The sequence below is a fragment of the Muscardinus avellanarius genome, assembly GCF_963383645.1.
Source record: "Muscardinus avellanarius genome assembly, chromosome: 11".
NCBI lineage: Eukaryota > Metazoa > Chordata > Mammalia > Rodentia > Gliridae > Muscardinus > Muscardinus avellanarius.
This window is the reverse complement of record NC_137797.1, coordinates 7580524-7605629: the sequence shown is the minus strand read 5'-3', so window position 1 is coordinate 7605629 and position 25106 is coordinate 7580524. Positions and strand designations below refer to the sequence as shown.

General features: G+C 53.9%; 2 protein-coding genes across 3 annotated transcripts in view; both read left to right on the top strand.

Moving 5' to 3' along the window:
- Positions 1-5473: 5473 nt before the first annotated feature.
- CCDC134 (coiled-coil domain containing 134) lies at positions 5474-16531 on the top strand (the record flags this gene model as incomplete). Of its 2 annotated transcripts, XM_080705569.1 has the most annotated exons (6): positions 5474-5576; positions 6436-6557; positions 6758-6842; positions 10167-10348; positions 10618-10689; positions 16406-16531. In XM_080705569.1, the coding sequence occupies 6 exons, from the start codon at positions 5474-5476 to the stop codon at positions 16529-16531; spliced, it is 690 nt and encodes a 229-aa protein (XP_080561695.1). The 2 variants fall into 2 exon arrangements, with proteins under 2 accessions (XP_080561695.1, XP_080561696.1); XM_080705570.1 differs by lacking the exons at positions 6758-6842; positions 10167-10348; positions 10618-10689.
- Positions 16532-24172: 7641 nt separating this feature from the next.
- Positions 24173-25106, top strand: part of SREBF2 (sterol regulatory element binding transcription factor 2) — a gene marked incomplete at its 3' end in the record, with an annotated part of 66309 nt that continues 65375 nt past the window's right edge. The window contains exon 1 of the mRNA XM_080706520.1: positions 24173-24541. Coding sequence (XP_080562646.1) covers positions 24454-24541 — 88 coding nt within the window. The 5' untranslated portion in view covers positions 24173-24453. The remainder of the gene's footprint in view (positions 24542-25106) is intronic.

Here is a 25106-nt window from a genome sequence, read left to right as displayed (position 1 = left end):
GATCCGCGTGTTCTGAGAGGCGCTTCCCCTCAAGTGCAGACGGAGAGAAGTATAATTCCTACTCAGGGTCAGTCAGACCCTTCCTGGCTTTCTGGCCGAGTGAAACTGCCCCACCTCAGCCCTTCCCTGGCTACAGGAGGACCCCTTGGTTCCATTCTCTGGCAGCTTTTTATATACTCACAAGAGACTCTTTTTTTTTAGTCTTTTTATTTAAATTTTTTTTTGTGTAGTACTAGGGGTGGAATCCAGGGGCTTTCTACCTCCGGGCTATACTCCCAGACCTTTTTCTATTTTATTTGGAAACAGGGTCTCACTAAGTTGCTGAGAGCCTCACTAAGTAGCTGAGGCTGGCTTCGAACCTTGCGCGATCCTCCTGTCTCAGTCTCCCAAGCACAGGGATTACAAGCGTGCGCCACCACGCCCAGCTAGTCTTTTTATTTTTGTAACAGGGTCTCATTGAGTTGCAAAGGGCCTCCCTAAGTAGCTAAGGCTGTCCCAGAACTGTGATCCTCCTGTCTCAACCTCCCAGATGCTGGGATTACAAGTGTTTACCACTATGCCCTGCCACAAGAGATATTCTTACCTATGTCTGTCTGCACTCAGCACCTGGCAGTCTGCATTCAACTGTACTGGTGCCTGTTCTGAGCTCAGTCCAGCCTTGGCCTTCAGTTCGCTTCTCCCTGACAAGGGCCCATAACTGGCCCTGCCGCCTTTCCATTTGGGGTCTGGCTGTCCTGACCCTGTGCAGAACTGGGGCTAAACTCTTCTACTGAATCAACAGAAAACTTGGTTTAGAATTTAATGGACCAAATCGGGAGTGGGGGAGCACATTAGTAATTACAGTACTTGAAATGCTGAGGCAGGAGGATCACCGGTTTGAAGATATCCTCAGCAATAGTGCAAGACTCACCGGGCGTGGTGGCACACACTTGTAATCCCAGCATTTGGGAGGCTGAAACTGGAGGATCGTGGTTCGCGGACAGCCTCAGCTACTTAGACCCTTTGCAACTCAGTGAGACCCTGTTTCAAAATAAAGAATAAAAAATAGGGCTTGGGTGCAGCTCGATGGTAGAATGCCCCTGGGTTCCATCTCCAGTACCACACACACACAAAAAGTGCAAAATTCTCAGGAACCTGACCAGACCCTGTCCCAAAAAGAAAAGAAACATAAAAAGGGCTGGGGGTATATAGAATGCCCCTGGGTTCAATCCTCAATACCACATACACACACAAAAATAAAGTTGGGAACAAATCTACCATTTGATCCAGCAATACCACTTCTGGGTATCCACCCAAAAGAAAGAAAACCAAACTACTAAAATAATGCATGTATATTTATGTTCATAGCTGCACAATTCACCAGAGCCAAATTATGGAACCAGCCAAGATGTCCATTGACAGATGAATGGATTACAAAACTGTGGGATATGTACACAATGGAATTTTACGCAGCCATTAAAAAAAAAACAATTATGTCATTTTCAGGGAAATGGATGGAGCTGGAGGACATTATGCTAAGTGAGATTAGTCGGGAGAAATGGGTCATAGGAGGAACTCTAGATGAAAAAGGAAATCCTATAGAGGAGCAAACAAGACAAACTAAATGAGGGCATGGGAGGAGAGAAGAAGGAAACTAAAACACACAATGTACTTAAACATATGAAGTCAACCACTAAGCCAAGAATGGGAATGAGGGATGGGGAGGGAATGGGGTGGGAATTGGGTAGGGGCTAAATGGGTGATGTGTACATGTATGTCCACACAAGTTTTTTACCTCTATATGACGTATGAATATAATGCACCAATTAAAAAAAATAAAGCTGGTTTACTGACGAGCTGAGGATGCCCGCACAACACACTGTAGGCTGTAGTTCTAGTTCCTTTAAGGAGAGAGGAGGGGAGGGTGTTGGTTATGACCCACTTAGCTGAGCTTGAGTCCGGCGCTTTAAAAATCACAGGCGCAGATGACGAAGGTGTCGGGAGCGCGCAGGCCGGCAGGGTTAGGGCCCCAGTTTGCTGACGCGCTCTTTAAGTTGGGCACAAACCCCACCAGCAGTTTAACTTCCTCCAACCCAACTCTGACCCGGAGCCACGCCCAGGGCGCCCGCGGGAGCCTAGACTAAGGACCTGCCGGCCCCGCTGCCGCTGACAGCCCTGGGAGGCGGGAGGGGCGTGGCCGGAAGTGAGGTCACGGCGCGCGGCCGTCGCGGCCCGCGCTCATTGGCCAGGAGCGCGCGTGGGCGGGGCGGCGCGCCTGGGTCTGCACGCGCGGCGGGCCAGGTGCGGAGTTTCGCGCGTTTGCTGAAGTGTGGTGGACCTGGAGCCGCGCTCCTGCCGAGGGTCTGCCCGCCCGCCCCTTCCCGGCGCCCGTTCCGGTAGGTGGAGGCGGGGGCGCCGGACGTCCAGCTCCAGGAAGGGCAGTACAGGGACCGAGGCCCGCCGACTCGTTGCTGAGTGTGCGGAGGCAATCTGTGGCCCAGACAGCTTTCCGCCTTGGAAAGCTCGCTCCCTCTTCCCGGAAGGCTCGGGGCGACCACCGGGGCCTGCAGCCCCGGGCCACAGCTTACCTCTGCAGAAGAGGTCGAGAGTCGCACCCCCGTGGGAAGAGGGAAAGGAGCGGGACCGAGAGGCGGGAAAGCCGGGAGGAACAGCAGAGAAAGTTCTTCTCCGAGTAGTTTTCCCCAGTAGTCTGCTTTGGGGTCTTTATTTGACCACTTCTGCCCTGCTTAATCACTGGCGACTCTGTTACAGTCCCCCTTCTCCCAGCTTTTCCTGTAGCCTGGTTCTGGCTCCTGTGGGTCAGGAGCGTGGTGGTGGGCGGTGAACTCGGAGCTCACATCGGCTTCACTTGTCTCCTCCGCCTGGGGGAGGAGGGTCTCCTGATACTTTGCGGGCTTCTGTCTCCAACCGAGCATCCCTCCCCTGAGGCAGGTGTTCCGGGAGATCGCGCCCCGCCGAGACCCGAGGTGGCCTGTGCTCTTAAGACGGGAGACAGCACCGGACTGAGACTTTTGGTTCAGGCTGCGAATAGCTGTGCGACTTGGGGTGGTCACCTCACTTTTCCGTGCCTTAATTTCCACATTGGTAAAATTGGGTAGTTGTCATCCGAGTGTGAGGCCTCCCCTGGCCACTTACTTAATGTTGCAGGCGGCCAACTCCTCTCATCCTCTTGTTTTATTTTATTTAATTAATTTATTTATATTTTGCGGGTCTGGGGATGGAACCCAGGGGCATTCGACCTCCAAGCCACACCTCCTGCCCTATTTTTTATTCTTTATTTTGAAACAGGGTCTCACGAAGTTGCAGAGGCCTCGCTAGGTAGCTGAGGGTGTCCACGAACCGCAATCCTCCCGTCTCAGCCTCCCAAATGCTGGGATTACAAGCGTGCGCCACCACACCCAGCTTGTGCTTGTTTTATAAGTCTGTTGATTGTCTGACCCCTGCAAGGGACATAAGTGCCATGAGTGCAGGGGTTTTTGCTTGTTGTACTTCTTGCTGTATCCTCAGCTCTAGAATCATGCCTAGAATGTGGTAGGTATAATTCTGGGATGTTGCCAGAATAGGAACAGGTGTTGCGTGTGGTGACTGTGGTCCAAAATGAGTGAGTAGTCTCCTCTTAACCCAAGCCTGCTCTGCCTGCCTTTCCTCCTTGTGCCCCTCCCTTCTCCTCACCCCTGCCCCACAGGAGGTTGAACCCAGGGCCTTCCCATGCTAGGCCAGTGTTCTACCATTGAGCTACATCTCCTGCTCTTTTTATTTTGAGGCATAGCCTCACTAAATTGCCCAGGCTGGCCTCAGACTTGTGATCCTCTTGGCACAGCCTCTCCAGGAGCTGGGATTACAGGCCTGGGTCACCAGGCCTGCCTTCCTATCTTTCTGATGACAGAGTCAGACAAAGAGGGAAACTGGAATTTTCATATCTCTCTAGCTTTCTGAGTCTCCTGGATTGGTACCTTTTTGGGAAACCAGGATAGGGGACTGAAAGGGAATGCTCTTGAGTCTGGCATAGTGGCATACACCTGTAATCCTATAAGAGGTTCGCAGGTTCACAGCCAGCCTCAGCAATTTAGTGATGCACTCTGCAACTTAATGAGATCCTGCTTCAAACTTAAAAAAAAAAAAAAAAAAGTAGGGTTGGGGATGTAGCTCAGAGGTAGAATGCCCTTGGGTTCAATCCCCAGTACTGCAAAAATAAAATAAAATAAAGTCAGGCATGGTGGTACATGCCTGTAATCTCAGTACTTGAGAGGCTAAAACAGGATGATCACAGATTTGTGGCCACCCTCAGCAATTTGGTGAGGCCCTCTGCAACTTAACGAGACCCTGTTTCAAAGTAAAATTAAAATAGGACTGGGGGTTTAACTCTGGTAGAATGCCCCTGGGTTCAATCCCCAGTGAGAAAGAAAAAGACACACACACACACACACACACAGCCAGGTGTGTTGGCATACACTTGTAATCCCTATACTTGGGAGGCTGAGACAGGAGGATCACACATTCTCAACCAACCTCAGCAACTTAGCAAGGACTTCTGCAACTTAATGAGACCCTGTTTCAAAATAAAAAATAAGATAGGTTGGGGGTGTGGCTTAGAAGTAGAATGCCCTTGGGTTAATTCCCCAATACTACAAAAACAAAAAGAAAAGAAAGAAAAATAATAAAGCCAGGCATGGTGGTACATGCCTGTAATACCAGTACTTGGGAGGCTGAGACAGGAAGATTGCAGGTTTGCAGCCAGCCTCAGCTACTTAGGCCCTTCACAACTTAGTGAGTGAGATGCTGTTTCAAAATAAAAATAAAAGCCAGGCCTGGTGGCACACACTTGTAATCCCAGCATTTGGGAGGCTGAGACAGGAGGATTGCACAGGTTTGAAGCCAGCCTCAGCTGCCCTTTGCAAATCAGAGACCCTGTTTCAAAATAAAGATTAAAAAATAGGGCTGGGGATGTAGCTCAGAGGTAGAATGCCCCTGGGTTTGATCCCTAATACCACTAAAAAAAATAAATAAATAAAAGTAAAATAGGTCTGGAGGTGTAGCTCAGAGAATGCCTTTGGGTTCAAACCTTAGTACCACAAATTTTTTTTTTAAATGAAGAAAGGGAATGCTGTTGACTAATGCAGTGTCTCCCTCACCCAGACCGCTCTTCTGCAGTAGGAAGGTGACCTTAGCCCTGTTTTACAATCAAGGAAGCCGAGGTTTGGAGAAGCTGAGCAGCGTGTCCAGTCACAAACGGGCAGAGCTCCAACTTAGATTCCCAGTCCACCCTAGCGTTCTAAGCGTTATTAACATTTCTCTTCCTTCCTCCCTCCTACCATCCATGGATCTTTATTATAGAAGGCTCTGGGCGAGATCTTCAGAGCTTCCCAAAACTGGGTTTCTGGCATGTTAGAAGTCGCTATTCATTGCACTCTCGATTTTATGTAACCCCGATCTCTGAGTTTTGGGTTACTCCTTTAGCTCCAGGGTCTTGGATATGGTTCTTCTTCAGTTCCTGGCCTTCCTCTTTGTCCTGCTCTTACCTGAAATGGGGACCGCAGATACCCCAAGGACCTCTCCGGACCCCAGCCTGGAGATTTGTATCTTTTGGAATATGGGGTAGGGCTAATGAGCTACCTTATTCTTGAGGAATCAGTCAATGGAATTGCTCAGTAACCACAATCCCTTGGAGGGTCTCAGGGATGCGCAGATCCGGCTGGCAGGAACAAGAGAGAAGAGGTAAGGTGTGCTCGCCAGACCCTGAGGGCGGAAGTCCCTTCTGAGCCTGCCTCCCCACATGCTAAGTGGAGAAGGCTCAGCAAGGACCGCGGGAGTCTTGTGACTCGTGGCTTGACCCTGGATGAAGACGCAGGAGCTCTGATCACTTATTGGTTTGTCTTGGCTCTGGGGTGCTGGGCCAAGCCTTGGGAACACAGAGATGAGTCAGGATCAGGCCCTGGTTTTGAGGCATCCACAGGCATGGGGGAAGAACGCTTGGTGAACAAGTGGTCATTGTATCTATGGTCAGTGCTCTGATGGGTGCTGGACGGGTCAGGGGAAACGCTGTGCTGTGGATTCTGGGAACGGAAACTGGGGGTGGGGGGCATCCCAGGCAGGGGTGCAGCGTGGGCAGTGGTGGAGGTTCTGGAACAATGAATGATTGTGTGAGGTGGCAGGAAGGCCACAGAGAAGGGAAGGCAGGCCAGGGCCTGGAGGGTTGGGTTCTGACTGTTGGGTGTGGAATCCTCAGAGATTTGGACGGATGTTAGTTACATTGTAGGACCCGTACATTTCTCAGTTTGTTCTTTCCTGGGAGGTGGGCGGGGGGCGATGTACAGACACAGGCATCCATGGCCCTTATAGCTACTTGCTGGTCAGGAATGGGCCCTCCTGCTCAGGACCACCCGATCATGCAGGCAGGGCTGTTGGTGCCTAGTCCCTTAACCTAGTGCTGCCCAGACAAGAAGATGTTCGAAGTGAAGCGGCGGGAGCAGCTGTCGGCGCTGAAGAACCTGGTCCAGCTGAATGACGTCCACCAGCAGTACAAGATCCTTGACGTTATGCTCAAGGGGCTCTTCAAGGTGTGTGGACGGGGCCAGCTCGCAGCAGGCAAGGTTTCTCATCTGGGCGCTGCTGGATGAGTAGAAGTTCCTGCGGGAAGGGTGTTCCACGCAGGGGGAGCTGGATCCACACAGAAGTTGGAGGAGGGTTTGAGTGAGCGGGGCTGGGGCAGGTTGCGAAGGGCTGTGCAGAGACGCTCAGCCCAGGTGGGTGCTCGCAGGTGCTGGAGGACTCCCGGATGGTGCTCCTCGCTGCCGACGTGCTCCCAGATGGGCCCTTCCCCCAGGACGAGAAGCTGAAGGATGGTATGGTCTCCCAGCCCTCCCTGGTCTTCTCCATCTGCTCCTTCCCTCCTGTTCTTGTCACTCCTTCCCTCCCTGGAGCACCCTCTCATGGCTCCTTCTTAGCGGCACCCTTGTGTGAAAGGGGGCTTGTGATCTGATTCTCTAAGCAGTTCTGGGCTTTAAAGCAGTTTCAGTGCGTCTGACACAGATGTGTTCCTTCACGCTGTGCGTGCGTGGGGCAGGGAACCAGGAGGCCCCGCCTCACTCCCACTCCAGGGGCAGGGACTGAGCGAGTTGTCACTACCCGGAGCCTTCTGGTAAGAAGGGCAAGATCTGTTCCCATTTAAGGGACAAAAGATGAGGCCTGTCTAAATGGCTAAGTCAGCGGGGCCATTACCAGTGCTTTCGATCCTATACTAAAAGCCCCAACCCCCTAAGTCTTCTTTCAGACAAGGTGAGAAAAAAAGGTGTAAATAAAATGAAAGAGCTGGGCACGGTGGCTCACCTGTAATCTCAGCTACTTGAGAGACGGAGGCCAGAAGATCCCAAATTCAAGGCTGCCCTCAGCAACTTAGCAGGACCCTACCTCAAAATAAAAAGGACTAGGCCCGGAATGTAGATCAATAGCAAAATGCCCCTGGATTCAATCCACAGTACTGAAAAGAAGAAAAAGATGAAAGAGTAATCTGTGTCCCTTCACTTCCTCCTCCAAGAATCTTTCTTCAGCCCAGCACGGTGGCGCACGCTTGTACTCTCAGCATTCGGGAGGCTGAGACAGGAGGATCGCGGTTCGCAGACAGCCTCAGCTACTATTTAGTGAGGCCCTTTGCAACTCAGTGAGACCCTGTTTCAAAATAAAAAAGAATAAAAAATAGGGCTGGGGTGTCACTTGGAGGTAGAATGCCCCTGGGTTCCATCCCCAGTATTGCAATAAATAAATAAATAAATAAATAAAGTCTCTTCAGCTGGTAATTCCCTCCTCCCTTTAACTGGTAACATCCTCACAATAACATTTCTTGGATTACACTAAGAGAGGACGGAAGCAGTCCTATATGGAGTGGTGTGCACTTTGTGTATTGAATGGTGGGTACTTCACAGATGTCATCTCTCTAATCCTCAGTTGTGGGGCAGGTACTCCATTCTTTCCTGCATTTTCCGGATGGAAGAGGGTAAGTTCTTTGCCACGGCTCTTCCCTTTGAACCTGGCTGACTCCTGAGTTTCCTGAGGACCAAGATTATTTTGAAGCCCAGGGGTCCCCTACCTTACATGTCTCAGACCCAACCTGGCATATTTTTGGAGTCCACTTGTCTGGGATGCCTGGCCAGTGCTGGGGAGGCTGCCTAGGCCTTCTCTGCCAGTTATATGGTTCCTCTTTGTGCTTACCTGGATCTGGAGGACTTGTCACCAGTCTAAACTGATCTATTAAGCCGGGTGTGGTACACACACACACTTACAATCCCAGTACTTGGGAGGCTGATACAGGAGGATTGCAGGTTCAAAACCAACCTCAGCAACTTAGGCCCTCTACAACTTGCTGAGACCCTGTTTCAAAATAAAAAGAATAAAAATAAGGCTGGGGATGTAGCTCGGAGGTAGAATGTCCCTGAGTTCAATTCCCAGTACTGTCAAATAAGTAATAAATAGATAAAAAATAAAGTGAACTATTGACCAAAGGAAGGACATTAATGGGAAAATTTGTGAAATTCAAGTAGATTAGTTAATATTGTATTGGTGTTAATTTCCTGGTTTAGATACTTGTGCAGTTGTTACATAAGACTATAACATTAGAGGGAGCCAAGTGCTGTAAAATAAGAATTTTGTGCTGTATTATATAAGACTAGAATATTTGTGTGTGTGTGTGGTACTGGGTATTGAACCCAGGGGCATTCTTCCTCTGAGCTACACTGCCAGCCCTTTATTCTTTACTTTGAAAGAGAATTTCACAACTCCTAAGTTGTAGAGGGCCTCACTAGCTGAGACTGGCTTCGAACTGAACCTGTGATCTTCCTGTCTCAGCGTGTGCCACCAGAGCTGGCTTAGAATAATTTAAAAATAAGAACGTAAGCACTTCAAATGGAAAGCATATATAAGTATATGTACGTATACATGCATACACACTTTACTTATTTAACTTATTTATTTATTTATTGGTACTGGGGATGGGACTCAGGGGCATTCTACATCTGAGCTACACCCCCAGGCCTATTTTATTCTTTTATATTTTTTTATTTTTATTTTTTTGTGTGGTACTAGGGGTAGAACTCAGGGGCTTTCTACCTCCGGGCTATACTCCCAGACCTATTTTTTATACTTTATTTGGAAACAGGGTCTCACTAAGTTGCTGAGAGCCTCACTAAGTAGCTGAGGCTGGCTTCGAACCTGTGTAATCCTCCTGTCTCAGCCTCCCAACACTGGGATTACAAGCGTGCACCACCACGCCTGGCTTATTCTTTTATTTTGAAGTAAGGGTCTTATTAAGTTGCAGAGGACCTCACTAAATAGTTGAGGCTAGCTGCGAATGTGTGATCCTCCTGTCTCAGCCTCCCTAGTACTGGGATTACAAGCATGTACCCCCATGCTCAGCTTGAAAGAATTTTTTTTGTGTGTGTGATACTGAGGTTGGAACCCAGGGACATTCTACCTCTGAGCTACACCCCGCCCAGCCCTATTTTTTATTTATTTTGAAACAGGGTCTCACTGAGTTGTAGAGGGCCTCACTAAGTAGCTGAGGCTGTCCATGAACTGCGATCCTCCTGTCTCAGCTTCCCAAATGCTGGAATTACAAGCATGCACTACCACGTCCAGCCCTTTGAAAGAATATTTTTAAATCCCCTAAACCCTCCAACTGACCTGTTTCCTGGCCATCCTAACAGAACTGCCCCCTCACAGATACCATAGTTATGTTATCGCCAGGGCCCAGCTCTGGACATTTGGACAACAGGTTGGGGAGTGAGCCCAGGAAAGCCTTATGGTAAGCTGAACCTCTGCACACAGAGCGACACTCCTGTCTTGGGTCCTCATGGCAAACGGGTCTCCTGAGCAGCGGGTATGCTCTAGGACAGACAGGCCTGGCCTTACGGAGCAGGCTTGCCATTCACTCGTCAAACATGGGGACATCAGCCACACCTCCCGGTAAAGATGGTCTTGAGGATTCAGTGAGTGGGGCGTCATAGGCCCCTAGCACACTTGTTGCACACACAATGGGCGTCCCATGGTCAGTGGGTGCCATTCCTTTCTCTGATTAGTGGGTTTGGTGGGTGCCTCCAAACTCGGGGATGCCTGAGGCTGGCCAGGAGGGAATAGGAGGGCAGCTACCCTGGCACTCACAGAGGTCTCCTCACCAGCTTTCTCCCACGTGGTGGAGAACACAGCCTTCTTCGGCGATGTGGTACTCCGCTTCCCAAGGATCGTGCATCATTACTTTGACCACAACTCCAACTGGAACCTCCTCATCCGCTGGGGTATCAGCTTCTGCAACCAGACGGGTGTCTTTGATCAGGGGCCCCACTCGCCCATCCTTAGCCTGGTGAGGACTGGGGCGGAGGGCATCTGGGAGTACTGTCTGCTGTCAGCCGGGACCCTTGGGTCTGCCTGCCGTTGAGCCTAAGTGTCAGTGCGCCCCGGGCCGTGGAGGCCCCATTTCAAGGAGTGCTGTGCTGATGGGGCCCCTAGGGATTATCCCTTGGCCCACATCTGTCCAGGGCTGACCAGGGCCTGAGGCCAGGGTGGAGGGAGTGGACCTCTGTTGAGCTGGAGGCAAAGGGCAGAGGATGACCAGCTTTTCCTCACCTGCAGATGGCGCAGGAGCTGGGGATCAGCGAGAAAGACTCAGACTTCCAGAATCCATTTCAAATAGACCGCCCAGAGGTGAGCTGCGGGGCTGTGTCCAGGTTGGCTCTGTCTGCCTGTCTTGGGGGCTGGGGCCTTGGGCGGAACGTGAGTGCTCTGGATAGAGCCAGATGTTCCTGTGTCTGTGTCCAGAACCACTGACTAGAACCTTCGGGTTCCTCTTCATGGAGTGTGGACCCCCGCTGGCATTGGGGGGCAGCCAGGTCACAGCTTCCCTGCTGCAGAGCCCCTGAGCACCCGCCTGGGCTTCTGTCCCACACTCCTGCAAATGCTTTTGTTCTAGAGGACTAAAATGGGTCCTAAGAATGTGACACCATAGTTTGGTGTGAGGGGCACGAATCATAGATGGAGGATCCGAGGGGGAGGCAGGCCCAGCGGGACGTAAGGAAAGGCTACCTGGTGACTGGAAGCTCAGGCTGGCCCTGGTGAAGGGAGGACGTCTCTGAGGGATCTCAGATTTTACCCTGCTCACATGCTAACAAGCTAGCCTGCTACTGTTACATGGCTGCTGACAGGTAAGACTTCATCACAGCAAAAGTGGTAGCCAAGCCGGCTGTGGTGGTGCACGCTTGTAATCCCAGTACTTGGGAGGCTGAGAGGAGGAAGGCGGGTTCGAAGCCAGTGGTGTGCGGTAATTTAGCTAGACCCCATTTCCTTTTGAAACAGGATCTCACTAAGTTGCAGAGGGCCTCACTAAGTAGCAAAGGCTGTCTGTGAACTGTGATCCTTCAGTTTCATCCTCCTGAATGCTAGGATTACAAGTGTGCGCCACCACGCCCAGCTAGCTAGACCCTATTTCAAAATAAAAAATAAAATAGGGCTGGGGTATAGCTCAGAGATAGAGGGCCCCTGGGTTTAATTCCCAGTTGTTTTTTTTTTTTTAAAAAAAAGGTAAGCAGACTGTTGGCAGCCATTTTGGTTCCCCTGGAACCAGAGTTCCAAGGAGCTGCCATGGAGGCCCAGGTGGATGCTGGGTATGCAGTGGGTTTGTACCTACCAGTTTAGGAAATTCACCACTTTTATAGTGAATGAAAGCAAATCTACTCTGTTTGGGGAAGACATTACCTCTCCTTCAACATTGTTCTCTGTGAACACAATCCTGACAATGGCTCAGGTACAGAGTGGCTAGGGATTTGCATTTTTAGTGTCCTCAGAATGTGCAGGGATGCTCAGGTCCCTGGCAGGTTGCCTCACCCAATAATCTACCCAAGCCCTACCTGTCTTGGTTTAACTGATATTTTTACCTAAACACACTGTTCAGTCTGATTAAGCTGACCCATGAGGCCATGACCAAATTCATTCCATTGGTCTTTTTTTTGTGTGTGTGTGTGGGTCTAGAGATAGAACCCAGGAGCATTTGACCTCCAAGCTCTACCCCCTGCTCCGTTTTTTATTCTTTATTTTGAAACAGGGTCTCACCGAGTTACAGAGGGCCTCACTAAGTAGCTGAGGCTGTTCGCGAACTGCTGTCCTTCGATCTTAGCCTCCCAAATGCTGGGATTACAAGTGTGCGCCACCACGCCTGGCTCCATTCCATTGGTCTTATATTTCATTTATGAAGGCTCTTATTAGATGTGTGTGTGTGTGTGTGTGTGTGTGTGTGTGTGTGTGTGTGCACGTGTGCGCATGTGTACGTCCTCTCACCATTCTGTTGTGCATGCCCCTCCCAAGGAGGAAGGCAGATGCTTGGGCCACAGAGAGAGTAATGAGTACCAGAATCACTTAGTATAGCAATAGCACACTGCGCTCTTAGACCGTTATAGAGTCCCATTTCTCATTGGCTGGGACAGTCCTGAGATGTTGCCTTTTTTTTTTTTTTGCTACGCTGGGGATCCAGACCAGGGCTCGTGTATGCTATGCAAGCGCCTACTACTGAGCCGTGCCCCAGCGCACCCACTTTTTTTTTTTGGTGGTACTGGGGTTCCTGGAAACCCTTCTCTGGGCTACACTCCCATTTTGTATTTTTATTTTGGAAACAGGGTCTCTTAAGCCAGCAAAGCTGGCTTCGAACCTGCATGATCCTCCTGTCTCCACTTCCCAAGTGCGGGGATTACGCCCGGTGAGCGCACCCACTCTTCAAAGTCCAGCATGGACCTGCCCACCTGCGGGTGTATTCAGCCCCTCTCATAAACGCTGTAATGCTTGGGTGTTCTGGGAGTCCTTGCCTACATCTTACACTCCTTCGCCACTGCACTGTGTGCTGACCTGTCCCTGTCCAGGGGCCCTGTTCCCGCTCTCCAGAGGCTCAAGGGATGCCGGATGCCGGATGCCGGGGAAGGCAGCGGGGAAACCCGGTCCCAGTTGGTCGTACCAGTACCAGCAGTGGGGAGTGCAGTGAACTGGGGGCCCCAGAACGGGAGCCCGGGCCAGCGTGGGCAGGAGCAGCGCAGGCTGGGGTGCGTAGGAGTCGCGGTGGCCTTCCAGGCAGAAGTGTGTGGCTGTACAAAGGCCCGGACACTTGGCACGCTCGTTTGCTGAACTCTGGTGAGCATCCAGTGGCGCCCAGCCAGTGGGGGCAGCCCTGCTCTCCTGGGAGCGGAGGCTCCTTGCAGGGGACAGAGGTGGTTAGTAAAGAAGTAGTCGCTGTGGTGGGGTGGCAAGGACCGTGAGGGCAGCAACACGGGAACGTGGCAGAGGGCGGCCGGGAGGCGGGCGCAGTGCCGCCTCCCACGCAGGCGACGCGCTGAGGAGACCTGGAGGAGCCCGGCGAGGTGGCGCACGCCTGTGAACCCAGAACTTGGGAGGCTGAGACAGGAGGATCCCAGGTTCGAGGACAGCCTCGGCAAGTAGTGAGGCCCTGTTTCAAAATGAAAAGAATAAAAAAGGCTGGGGTAGAGGTCAGAGGTAGAACACCGTGGGGTTCAATCCCCGGTACAAGAAGGATGCAAAGGCGGCGAGGGAGCGGAGGAGGGAGCCGGCGTGGATCTGGGAGGAGCTTTGCGGCCGGAACCGCGGCCGGAAGTGGGTGCAGAGGCTCGGGGTGTGCGTTTGTGGGCATCCTTGGCGGCTGGGGGCGCGTGAGGCGATGAGGTCAGGGCGTGGGCTGGGCTTTGGCATTTTCTCTGGGAGACATGGAGAGCAGGGTGATGTGTCGCTTTCAAGGATCTAGCTGCTGCTGTGTGGAGAGGAACCCGGGGCCAGGTGGACGCGGGGAGGGGGGCAGGTCTGTTCACCGCAGTGGGGCTAGGGAGGCATGGTCAGGCTCCCGTCTCTCGTGGACATGGAGCCAGGAGGGTTTGCGAGGAGCCGGAGGTGGGGGAGGCCCTTGGGCAGGCACCTGGGACAGTGAGTGGCGCTGGGCTCCTCAGCGGCTGCGTGGGAATGGAGTTTCTGCACCTGGTGAGCATCTCAGTGAGGTTATGCGGAGGCCATTATGTTGTGACTCTAGATTCACCAGGAGGAGCTACCAATGGGAGTCTTGCCTGTGTAGAAGGCATTGGTGGCCATGACAGCCCGCGGTCGCCTGGGGGGCTGGCAGGCGGCAAAGCCGTCTGGGACAGGGCTGCCATCGAAGGATGAGGAGTGACAAGGAACTAGCAACGAGCCCCGGAAGGAACAGTCAGCACAGCAGTAGTTTCCCAGGCCACTTGGGGAAGCTTCCTAGGAAGGCTTGCTAGGTACAGTGGCAGGCCAGGAGGAGTGTCTGCCGGGGCCGTCGCTGGCTTCCATAGCCGCCGTCTGGTGGGACAGACGACTAGACTTGGAGAGAATGAGGACTGGAAGTGGATGAGGCAGCCAGAGACACCCCTTTGGGAGGGTTCTGTTTTCAAGGAGAGCAGATCAGTGGTAGAACAGCTACAGGGGCTGAGGGTCCAAATTTCAGTCAGGGGAATAAGAAAAAAAACAGGAAGCATGTTTGTATGCCGACGGAGGCTGTCGTGGGCTGGTGTTGCAGGTGGGGTGAGTTGCTAGAGTCTCAGCAGAGGAAGTGAGGAGGGATGGGGGCTGGTGCAAGGGGCCTGCATGGCCAGGGAAGGCTTCCTGGAGGAGGCATTGAAGCTGGACTTGAAGGCTGAGTAGGTCCTGCCCGGCTAGTCAGGAAAGGGAGTAGGGAAAGGGGCAGGCAGTTTTATCTTGTAACCCCACTAGGTTTGGGCTGAGCCAGTGGGACCTAGAAGGGACCAGGATCCCTAGACCTGCCCTTCCTCAGCCAGCGTCAGTCTGGTTTTCTGTGGCCTTTAGGGTCTCCCAGCTCCCTTCTTCGGCAGATCAGGATTCACTCCAAGGTATAGGGGCAGAGCACCGTAGCAGAAGCACTGGGCAAAGGGGTGGGCGGTCTGGCAGAGTAATTCTAGCTGGGCTTCCCAGTGTGATTTGAGCGCACCACTTACCCTCTCCGGGCTGCACTTGTGATTTCCCCCATCTTCCAGACGCAGGACTCAACCTAGTAGGTAGATTATTCCACAAGGTGGAGCTATTAGTTTGTTTTTAATGTCTACCTTGATGAAACTCGTCAAATTTGTCCCAAGCTCATATAATGGGGGTCATAACTCACGTTTTGGACACTGTTGTACATCATGTTCGACGGGCTCGTTTATTCATTTAGAGAACACACGAAGAGAGCGATTGAGAACCAGGCAGGCGCTGTGCTAGGGACTCGGGCTAAGAGGGGCTGCCATGCCCCCAGTGGGATGACAGGCGTGGGGTGGGGGCTCAGGGGAGAAGGGCCAAGACAAGTCAGCACAGAGTGGAGAGAGCTGCAGAGCTTCTGGGCCGCAGCATCCGCAAGAGCTGAGGGGCGCTGCGGGTCGCAGAGGGGAGGGCCACGGGAGACAGCCAGGAGTGTGGCTGATCAGGTTGGCATCTTGGGAAGGTCTAGCTGCGGTGAGGCGGGGGGGGGGGTTTGAGGGGGACGCAGGTGGGCGTGTTGAGGCCTGGCGGGCTCCTGGATGTGTCCAGGAGAGAAGCAGATGGGTTTGAGGGCAATAAAAGGGTTAACAGAGCCCAGCGGAGGCATCATGTCATGGTGGGGCAGTCTTGTAATACCAGTACTTATGAGGCTAAGACATGAGGATCATGGGTTCAAGGCCAGCCTCAGCTACTTAGTGAGGCTCTCTGCAACTTGGTGAGACCCCTATTTCAAAATAAAGAATAAAATATAGGGCTGGGGGTGTCATTCAGAGGTAGAATGCCCCTAGCTTCCATCCCTACTACTGCAAAAAAAAAAAAAAAAAAAAAAAGAGCCAGGCCTTGAGGCGTGGGCCTCAGTGTGGGAGGGCCAGGTGGGCGGGGTTCCTCCTTTCCTCCCTGCTGGCTTAGACAGGTACAAGCAGCACGTATTAAGGACAGGGAATACAGGGATGCCAGATGGCCCTGTGTCTAGCTCTCCTCCCACTTGCCTCTGCCCTGCCTCTGCCCCACCTCTGTCCCGCGTACACCTTCACCTGGACACCCGCCTATGGCCATGGTAGTCCCTGTTGTCTTGGAGGTGGGGCCTCGCCATGAAGGGTGCAACAGGCGGGATTCAGCCCCTGTCCCTGGAGAAGTTCTCTGTTTCTCAGTGCTCACCCCAGCAGCGACCTTCTGCCCCAATGCCCTCTTCCCTGTTTGCTTGGCAAACTCCTGCCCATCTCTCCAGGCCTGCCCAGCAGGTTTCCCAAGCCCACTTAGCTCTGTCCTGCTCGGCGCTGCGTGAGGGCAGGGCTGTGTCCAGGCAGCGCGCTCCTCCATAGCTGTGTGGAGCCCGGAGGACCCTGCTGCCGGCCGACTAACTCAGACCACTGCGTCTTCTCAGTCCATTGCCAGCACGGACCCTTTCCAGAAGGCCCTGAGGGAAGAAGAGAAGCGCAGGAAGAAAGAGGAGAAGCGGAAGGAGATCCGCAAAGGTCCCCGGATCTCGCGATCCCAGTCTGAGTTGTAGCCTGGGAGCAGCGCGGGGAGCGAGGGGCCACAGGAGGCCAGTGGAGGAAGAGGACACAGTCACGTGGCTGGGCGCAGTGGGCCACGGCCGGGAGCACCAGCCCTCCAGGCGGACACCACGTATGCCGGGGGCCGAAGGGACTGAGCCTGGGGCTGCGTGTTCTCCCAGGGCCCCTCTGGAAGGGGCGCCAGGGGCTGTAGTGGACACTGCTGCACACAGGACCCCATGGAGCCTGGCCTGGGCCCCTGGTGGATGGAGGCCGCTGGCCTGCTGGCTGCTACCCTTTGTGGTAAAGCAACAGAACCAGGGTCTGAGTCACGGCCAAGGTGTTATGTCTGTTTCTGGTCACCACCACCACTGAGCCACCCAGCACAGGTCCCAGCCCCTCAGCAGAGACGCAATAAAAACCAGCAAGCCATTGGCCCTGCCAGGGCTGGTGAAGGGGCTGTGCAGGGACCTGGGGCTCAGGGGTGCTGAGACCAGCTTGGAGAATGTTGGCATCTCAGGAGGAGCCCAGGCCCTTAGGAGCAGAGCGCCAGAGCCTGGGTGTGGCCTCCTCCCTCTCAGCGCTGCCCTTGACAGGGTGGGGGAGGGGAGCTGGAACTTTCCCGGGAGGGTGTTTAATCTGAGGAGACCATGCAGTCGTGGCTGGCCTCCTCCTGGGGGACCTGGGGACAGTCATCGAGCAGGCCTCGAGCCATCTCTGGAGGTCTGCCAGCGGCCGTGGTCACAGGCCAGTGGAGCTGCCCTGAGTGGATCCTGTGGGGCCAGCTTTGTTCCGACCCCTTCTGAGCACAGGGAGGGGCTTCCAAGGGCATTCTGCCTCTGCCTCAGACCTGCCAAGCCAGGGCCTGTGTGTGTGACTGAGGATTGAACCCAGGAGTGCTCTACCTCTGAAATACGTCTCCAGCTCTGTTTTATATTTTATTTTTAAGTTGCTGAGGCCGACCCTGAACCTGTGATCCTCCAGTGTCAGCTCCTAAGTACCAGTGCACCACACGCCCGGCAGGGTCTGCTTTTTAATGGGGCAGAGATGCTCAGTTATCCCCAGGCCCCTCACACCTGGCCTCCTACCACTAACAGCACCCAGGTGAGTGCTGAATCTAACCCCCTCAGACTTGCTGGCTTACTCCCCTCCCCTTCCCTGCGCCACAACCATCAATGGCAAAACATTCACCGATGTCTGATCCCTGTCCATCCCCAACCCTCCCTTGGCTCCCCCTGGCCACAGCCTCAAGGAGGAGCCAGGCCTTAGAGGCCTCTTGGAAGGAAGGGCCCAGGCTGTCCTGCCCCTGCTGCTCACTCACAGGGAAGGAGGCAGGGGCAGCTGGAGAGAACTGGGAGGTGGGCTGGAGTAGTTTTCCATCAGAACTTCTCGCAGGCCACCTGCTCCCCTCGCTGGACGGGGAGGCGGCGCCGGGTTAGGGCATAGCCTCAGAGGCCCGGGCTCTGTCCCCAGCTCTGCAGCTCCTGGCTGCGTGGCCCCAGGTGGTCGCTGTGGGCATTACAGGGAAGGGCAGTGCAGAGCTTGTGAACTAGAGGGCAGAGGAGGGATAGGACCCACTGGCAGCTCTTTAACCTCTCTGGTGTCCTCAGGTGGTGCGGGGCCAGTGCAGCCCCAGCTCATCCTGTCCATCTGTCCGTTCTTCCGTCCATCCCTTCTTGATGAAGAAGCGGGAGTTGCTAACTCTTCAGGGAAGCTGCTGTCTCCCTTAACTGGAGGGAGAACTTCTTTTCTAATTTTTATCTATTTTTATTTTATTTTGCAGTACTGGGAATGGAGCCCAGGGGCGTTTTACCCCGAGCTACACCCCCAGCCCTATTTTTATTCTTTATTTTGAAACAGGGTCTCACTGAGTTGCAGAGGGCCTCACTAAGTAGCTGAGTAGCTGAGGTTGTCCGCGAACCACTGTCCTCCTGTCTCAGCCTCCCGATGCTGGGATGACAAGCGTGCCCACCGCGCCCGGCTTTGGAGGAAGAACTTTCTAGGAATCTGGCATGCCTGGCAGTGGATGTAGCTTTCTCAGTAGCGGCGGGAGGTTAAAGGACACCTCAGGACAGCGCAGAGGTGGTTCCAGCTGCTGGGGTCCTGCCGAGTGACTTCTGGGGGACTCTGTCACCAGCGGTGTACTTATAATTTGGGGCAGAGCTTGGGAACTCAGCGTGATGAGGGGCCGCGCTGTGTGCGGGGGAGGCCCAGGCGGCTTGGGACTAGCCTGGCTGTGCCCCTGGCAGCTCTTGTTATCCGCACCAGGCCTTTGTCACTCAGCCCTTGGGTCCCATCCCAGGATGCTCAGGAGTCTGGGAGGGAAAGAGGCTGTGGAAAGGCCCTTGTGAGCAGAAGGTGCCAGCGCTGAAGTGACTTTTCAGTGGCAGTGCCCTTCTCCGATGGGCCTTTGTTCATCACCTGGGTGCTCAGTGCCCCTGCACACAGAGCACAGAGAATGTGCAGTCTTGCCTGTCTTCACGTCTGCCCCACCTGGTGCCCCCTTCCCCTGGGCTCTTCTCTCCGCACCTCGGCCTCTCTCTGTCTTGTGGGTCCTATTACCTCCACATGATATGAGCCCAGGGTTTCCTGTCTACCCTCAAAGAAACACAGGCCGTGACTTGCCGTCTCTCCCTGCCTTGCTGCAGTGTGGACTGTTGTGGTCACTTGTTCTGGACACTCCACTTCCTGAGTCTTAAAGGTAGCAGGCACCCACTTCCCCAGCTGTAAAGGCCCGAGGGCACGCATCTGTCCAGTGTCTGCAGGAGTTGTGCTGGTGGCCGCAGGTACCAAGGACAGCGGTGTGTGGGAGGGAGGCTTGTAGGGGCCAGTCCAGTGACCAGTGTCAGGAGCGACTGGGGTGGCAACAGTGATACTGTCACTGCGGTCTTGGACATCGTTTCAGTCTGCCAAGCTTCTATGCCTGTTCTTTGGCGCCCCCAGAGAGCCTGGGAACCCCCTAAAATCTTGAAGGCAGTGTTCACCAATGGCACCATTAGCATTTCGGGCCAGATAGTTGTGGGTGTGAGGAGGGCTGTCCTGAGTGGTTAAAGGTGCTCAGCAGCATCCCGGCCTCTGCCTGCTGGATGCTGAGCGGTTCCCAGTGTCTCAGCCACAAGTGTCTCCACATTGCCGGTGTCCCCTGGGGCCGCCCTGCTCTGCAGCGCGCTCCCAGCCCTGGCGTCTGCATCCTCCCAGGCGCTGCCCACAGAGACGCTACTGATGCCTACTGCCTCTTGGCGAGTCCTCCTGGGCTTCTTGTCCTGGGCTGCCTTCCCGGCTCTTCTGTCCTCACCTGACCCTTTATATTCTTATAGTACTGAGAATTAAACCTAGGAGCATTCTATCTCCAAACTACCTCCCACTCAGCCCTTTTTTATTTTTATTTTTTTGTGAGTATGATACCAGGGGTAAAACCCAGGGGCATTCTACTTCTTATCTATACCCTTACCCCTATTTTATTTTTTTATTTTGAAACAGGGTCTTGCTAAGTTGAGGAGGCTGGCCATGGACCTGCAATTCTCCTGTCTCAGCCTTCCAAATACTGAGATTACAGATATGAGCCACCACGCTTTTACTTTTTATTTTGAAACAGCGTCTCACTAAGTTCCTGAGGCTGGCCTTGAACCTGCGATCCTCATGTCTCAGCCTTCTAAGTACTGGGATTATGGGCATGCGCTACTTCACTTGGCCTTTTTATTTTTTGGAGAAAAGGTACTGGTAATTGAACCTAGGGGAATTGTTCTGCCCGTCTCTTCTTAGTTTTTGTTTTAAAACAGTCTTGCTAGGTTGCTGAGAGGCTTGCTACATTGCTGAGGCTGGTCTCCAACCTGTGATCTTCCTGTATCAGCCTCCAAAGTACTAGGATTACAGGTGTGTGCTACCATACCTGGCCCATCTAACACTTCTTTTTTTTTTTTTCTGGGGATTGAACCCAGGGGCATTCTACCTCTGAGCTATACCCCCAGCCCTGGTTTATTTTCTATTTTGAAACAGGTTTTCTTTAAGTTGTTGAGGGCCTTGATAAATTGCTGAGGCCTTCCTTGAACCTGTGATCCTCCTGCCTCAGCCTCCCAAGTACTGGGATTATAGATGTGTGCCACCATGCTTGGCTCACCTGACACTTTAAGTGAAGATTTCAGGTATAGCTTCTCTTCTCCTTTCTGTTGGGTCTAAGAAGACCTGGAAGTTGCTGGCACCTTCCCCTCCCTATTCGATAGCCCGTATCGCTTCTGTTTCGGTTGATCCCAGACAAACTTCTTTCCCGCCCTCTAACTCCACCTTGATGGCAAACTTTTGGTTAATCTAGCTGGAAGCCTTCTCAGAGGGAGTGGTATCTGAACTGAAAGATTGGTGGGGAGGAGGAAGGAGACGATCACTGGGGGCAAAGGCCTTAAAGGGCAGATGTCAGAAGCAGCAAACAAAAAGGCCTAAGCAGGGTTCTCTCTGTGACCTGTAGCAGGTGCCATCCATGATAGAGATCTGGGCATCGTGGTTACCAGTCCCTCTGTTTCCAGATGAAGAACCCAGGTCCTGAGGAGTGACCGCTTAAAGCCTACTCTCCCCTGCCACTATCCTCCCAGCCAGAGCAAATGTGGGATCCAGGGCCAGAGGAGGATGTCAGTGTTTTGCTGAGGTTTGGGTCCAGCACAGCCACCATTCTCCCACCCTTTCTACTGAGCCTTCCTTGTGTTGTTCCCCCAAGCTGCTTGGACAGACGCCAGGGCCTCTGGGCAGGTCCTACTGGGAGCCAGGGGAATACCTGCACAGTGGGGGGCTGTGCCTGCCTCCTGGCCTCCTGGTGCGCAGGGCAGCCGCTGCCTGGGTTTCTGAGGATAGGAGGCCCCTCAAGCTACGTGAGTTGTGGCCGCATCCCTTCAGGTCAGCAGACAGTAGCGGGCAGTGGCAAGTAACTAACCGCAGCTTCAGGCTGAGGTAGGAGGATCACAAGTTGGAGGCCGACCTTAGCAATTTAGCAAGACCCTTTCTCAAAATAACAGATGAAAAGGGCTGGGGATGTAGCTCAGTGGTAGATCTCCGTTGTGTTCAATCCCATTACTACAAAACAAGCACATGACATCAGTGGGAGGAGATCTAACAGAGCCACCAAGAGGCACAGTTGAGGATGACACCATTCAGCCCAGTGCCGGTCCAGAGCAGGGCAGCCAGGTTCGGTTTTCTCTTTCCTTCTTCATGTAACAGCAAAGAGTTTTGTTTTGTTTTGTTTTTTGTGGTGCTTGGGATGGAACCCAGGGCATTCTACCTTTGAGCTACACCCCCAGCCCTATTTTTATGTATTTAATTTTTTTTTGCGGGTCTGGAGGTGGAACCCAGGGGCATTTGACCTGCCCTATTGTTTTTATTCTTTATTTTGAAACCAGGTCTCACTAAGTTGCAGAGGGCCTCACTAAGTAGCTGAGGCTGTCCACGAACCACGATCCTCTGGTCTCAGCCTCCGAAATGCCAGGATTACAAGCGTGCGCCATCACACCCGGCTTTTCCCAGCCCTATTTTTAATTCTTTAATTTGAAACAGGGTCTCACTGAGTTTTAGAGGGCCTCACTAAATAACTGAGACTGGCCATGAACCCAGATCCTCCTGTTTCAGCCTCCTAAATGCTGGAATTATAAGCATACACTACCATGCCTGGCTAGCATTCTCCTTTTATCTTACTTAAGATACTTCTCGCTAGCTATACATGTTCATCATAAAAAGCAATTTAGACCAAAAAGAGTAGAATTCACCCCAATCGCTGGGTGTGGTGGTGCATGCTTGTAATCCCAGCATTCAGGAGGCTGAGACTGGAGGATCGTGGTTCGACGACAGCCTCAGCTACTTAGTGAGGCCCTTTGCAACTTAGTGGGACACTGCTTCAAAAATTAAATAATAAAAAATAATAATAAAAATAGGGCAGGGGGTATAGCTTGGAGGTCAAATGCCCCTGGTTTCCATCCTCCGACCCACACCCACACCCACACAAATCCCCCCACTCCAAAACCACAACTGACAGCCAGCCGTTGGGCCTTCCTTGTTTTTCCACTCACAGTCACACTTTGGATGGGAACTCGCTGCATGCCGGGGCTCAGTGGCACGTGCTGGCTGGCAGCAGCTCCTGCCTCAAGGCCTTTGTCCATCTGTGCCCCTGGTTCCACCAGAGGGAGATCCCTCGTAATTTTAGGTTTCATCTTAAATACCACTTCAGGGTTGTTGATGTTTTTTATCTTCTGCAGTGCCAGGGACTGAACCCAGTGCATGCGCTCTACCACTGAGGTGCATCTCCAGCCAGTACTTTTTTTTTTTTTTTGGTGGTACTGGGGTTTCTGGAAGCCCTTCTTCCTCCGGGCTACACTCCCAGACCTATTTTATATTTTTGAAACAGGGTCTCTTACGCCAGCGCGGCTGGCTTCAAACCTGCGCGATCCTCCTGTCTCCGCCTCCCAAGCGCGGGGATTACAAGCGTGCGCCACCACGCCCGGCTCAGCCAGTACTTTTAACATCTCAAGCCAGGTCCTATTACTTTCCCTTGGTCATTTGTTACCACCATCATTTCTCAATGTAGTGTTTGTTTACTGTCTTTTTATCTCCGCTAGACTGGAAACTCTTAAGAGGGCAGAAGTGTTTGCCTGCCACAAAGATGTTCAATAAATATCGTCAAGTGAACTTGCAAATGGTCTCATTTAATTTTCATGACTGCGAGTACTGTTTTATCCCCATTTTGGAGATGCCAAATCAGGCGTAGGACAGTGGGGCCCCGCCTCTCCTGGCCTCGGAGCCACAGTGGAGAGTAGCTGTGATGGAGGTCTGCCTCCCTTTGGGGGACCTCCGACTCAGTGCCACCATGATATTTCATCTTGTGGATGTAACTTATCCGATGCCTTGTGGGCTGCTTCCCTCGAGCAAACAAGTTTATTTAAGCATTGCTTTCTGCACTCATCCTTTTATTCCTTAGGGTAAATTCTTGGAAGTTTGCACCTGTGTGTACAACGTGACCTGCTGCTGCAAGCCAGGGCAGCGAGGTGCTTGCCGGAGTGCGAGTCCGTGGGTGGGACTTGCGTCAGAATCCCTGAGGAACTTTTCCAAACACTGGCGCCGGCCTCAGGAGGCCAGTGAGGGGCAGGGCGCTGGCTGTGTTTCAAGGCCTTGACTGGTGCCGAGGTGCCCGGGATTGAGGACCAAAGGCATGAGCGCGTGGTCGCGACAGGTGCAAAGGCGCAGAAGTTGTAAAATGTTGACTGCATTTGGGCAGTCCTGTCAAGCCTCTCTTTCTGCCTTTTAAGAGGGTTGGGAGGAGCGTGGCTTAGATGATATTGACTCTCTCTGTCCTGGAGTGTAGAGGGGCTAAATTTGATTCTGTCGGCTTTCCCGGACTGGCCGGGCGAGGGTGAAGGAAGAGGCAGCTGGGAAGATGACAGATGACGTAATGTGCTCTCAGCCCGCGCCGGGGGACGGCCGGCGGCACCGAGACCCTTTAACCCTTCCTTGCAAGGGGGGTGGATGCCGTTGGTCCTACAAGGGAGCCAACCGAAAAGGAGACGGCTCCTTTAAACCTGGGTTAGGAGGTTGGGCGGAGGACGGAGCGGCTACTCCGCGTGGGCTCGGAGGCCGTGGGGGCGGGGCCTGTCTATGCAAATCTGAGCTGCTGATCGGTGACGCGCCATCACCCCACGCGCCGCTTCGCGCGCCGATTGGCCAGGCCGAGCCTGGTCCCATTGACAACAAACAAGCGGGCGCGGGCCGGGGCGGGCCGGGGCGGGGGCGGGGGCAGCGCGGCCCGCCCCTTCCGCGCGCGCCGGCGCAGCGCAAACATGGCGGCGGCTGGCACGGGCCGGTGAGGCGGTGCCGGGCGGGCGCTGTCGGTGTCATGGGCGGTGGCGGCGGCACCGCCCCCGCGGCTCCCTGAGCGGGACGGCAGGGGGGCCTCTGCGCCGAGCCGGGGATGGACGAGAGCGGCGAGCTGGGCGGTCTGGAGACCATGGAGACCCTCACGGAGCTGGGCGACGAGCTGACCCTGGGGGACATCGACGGTGAGCGGGGGGCGCGCGCGGGGAGGAAGGGGTTACGGCGGCGCGCGCGGTGCGCCTGCGCCCACCCGCGGCCGCGGCGGCTCCGGGAGGCGGCGGGGTGGGCGCGGGCCGGGGCTGCCGCCGCGCGGCCCTCCCGCGGCGCACCTGTCACCCCCGGGCCCCGGACGGGCCCCAGCCCGGGTTTCCCGGGACTCACTGACAGCTGGGCGCGGGAGCGAGTCGCAGATGAAGTGAGCGCGACGCGGAGCGGGACGCCTCCCGCCCGGGACCGAGGCCGGCGCGCGGCAGTGGGAGTTGAGCAGGAGGAGTTTTGGATTGCGGCCCCTCCGAGGCGGGCTGGGGAGCAGGTGGCCTTTGTTCTGTCGGCTTTGACAGCGGAGTAGAAGAGCTGGTGGGAGCCCAGGGATGCTCTCTGGGCCATGTGCTCACTTTTCGGTCTGGCAACCAAGGTTTGGAGAGGGGCCACGACTCGCCCAAGGTCACCACGCTGGTTCCAGAGCCCAGTTCTCTCTGTTCCTGAGCCACTATTGATTGGTTTATTCCATCCTACCTTTGAGAACTGGAG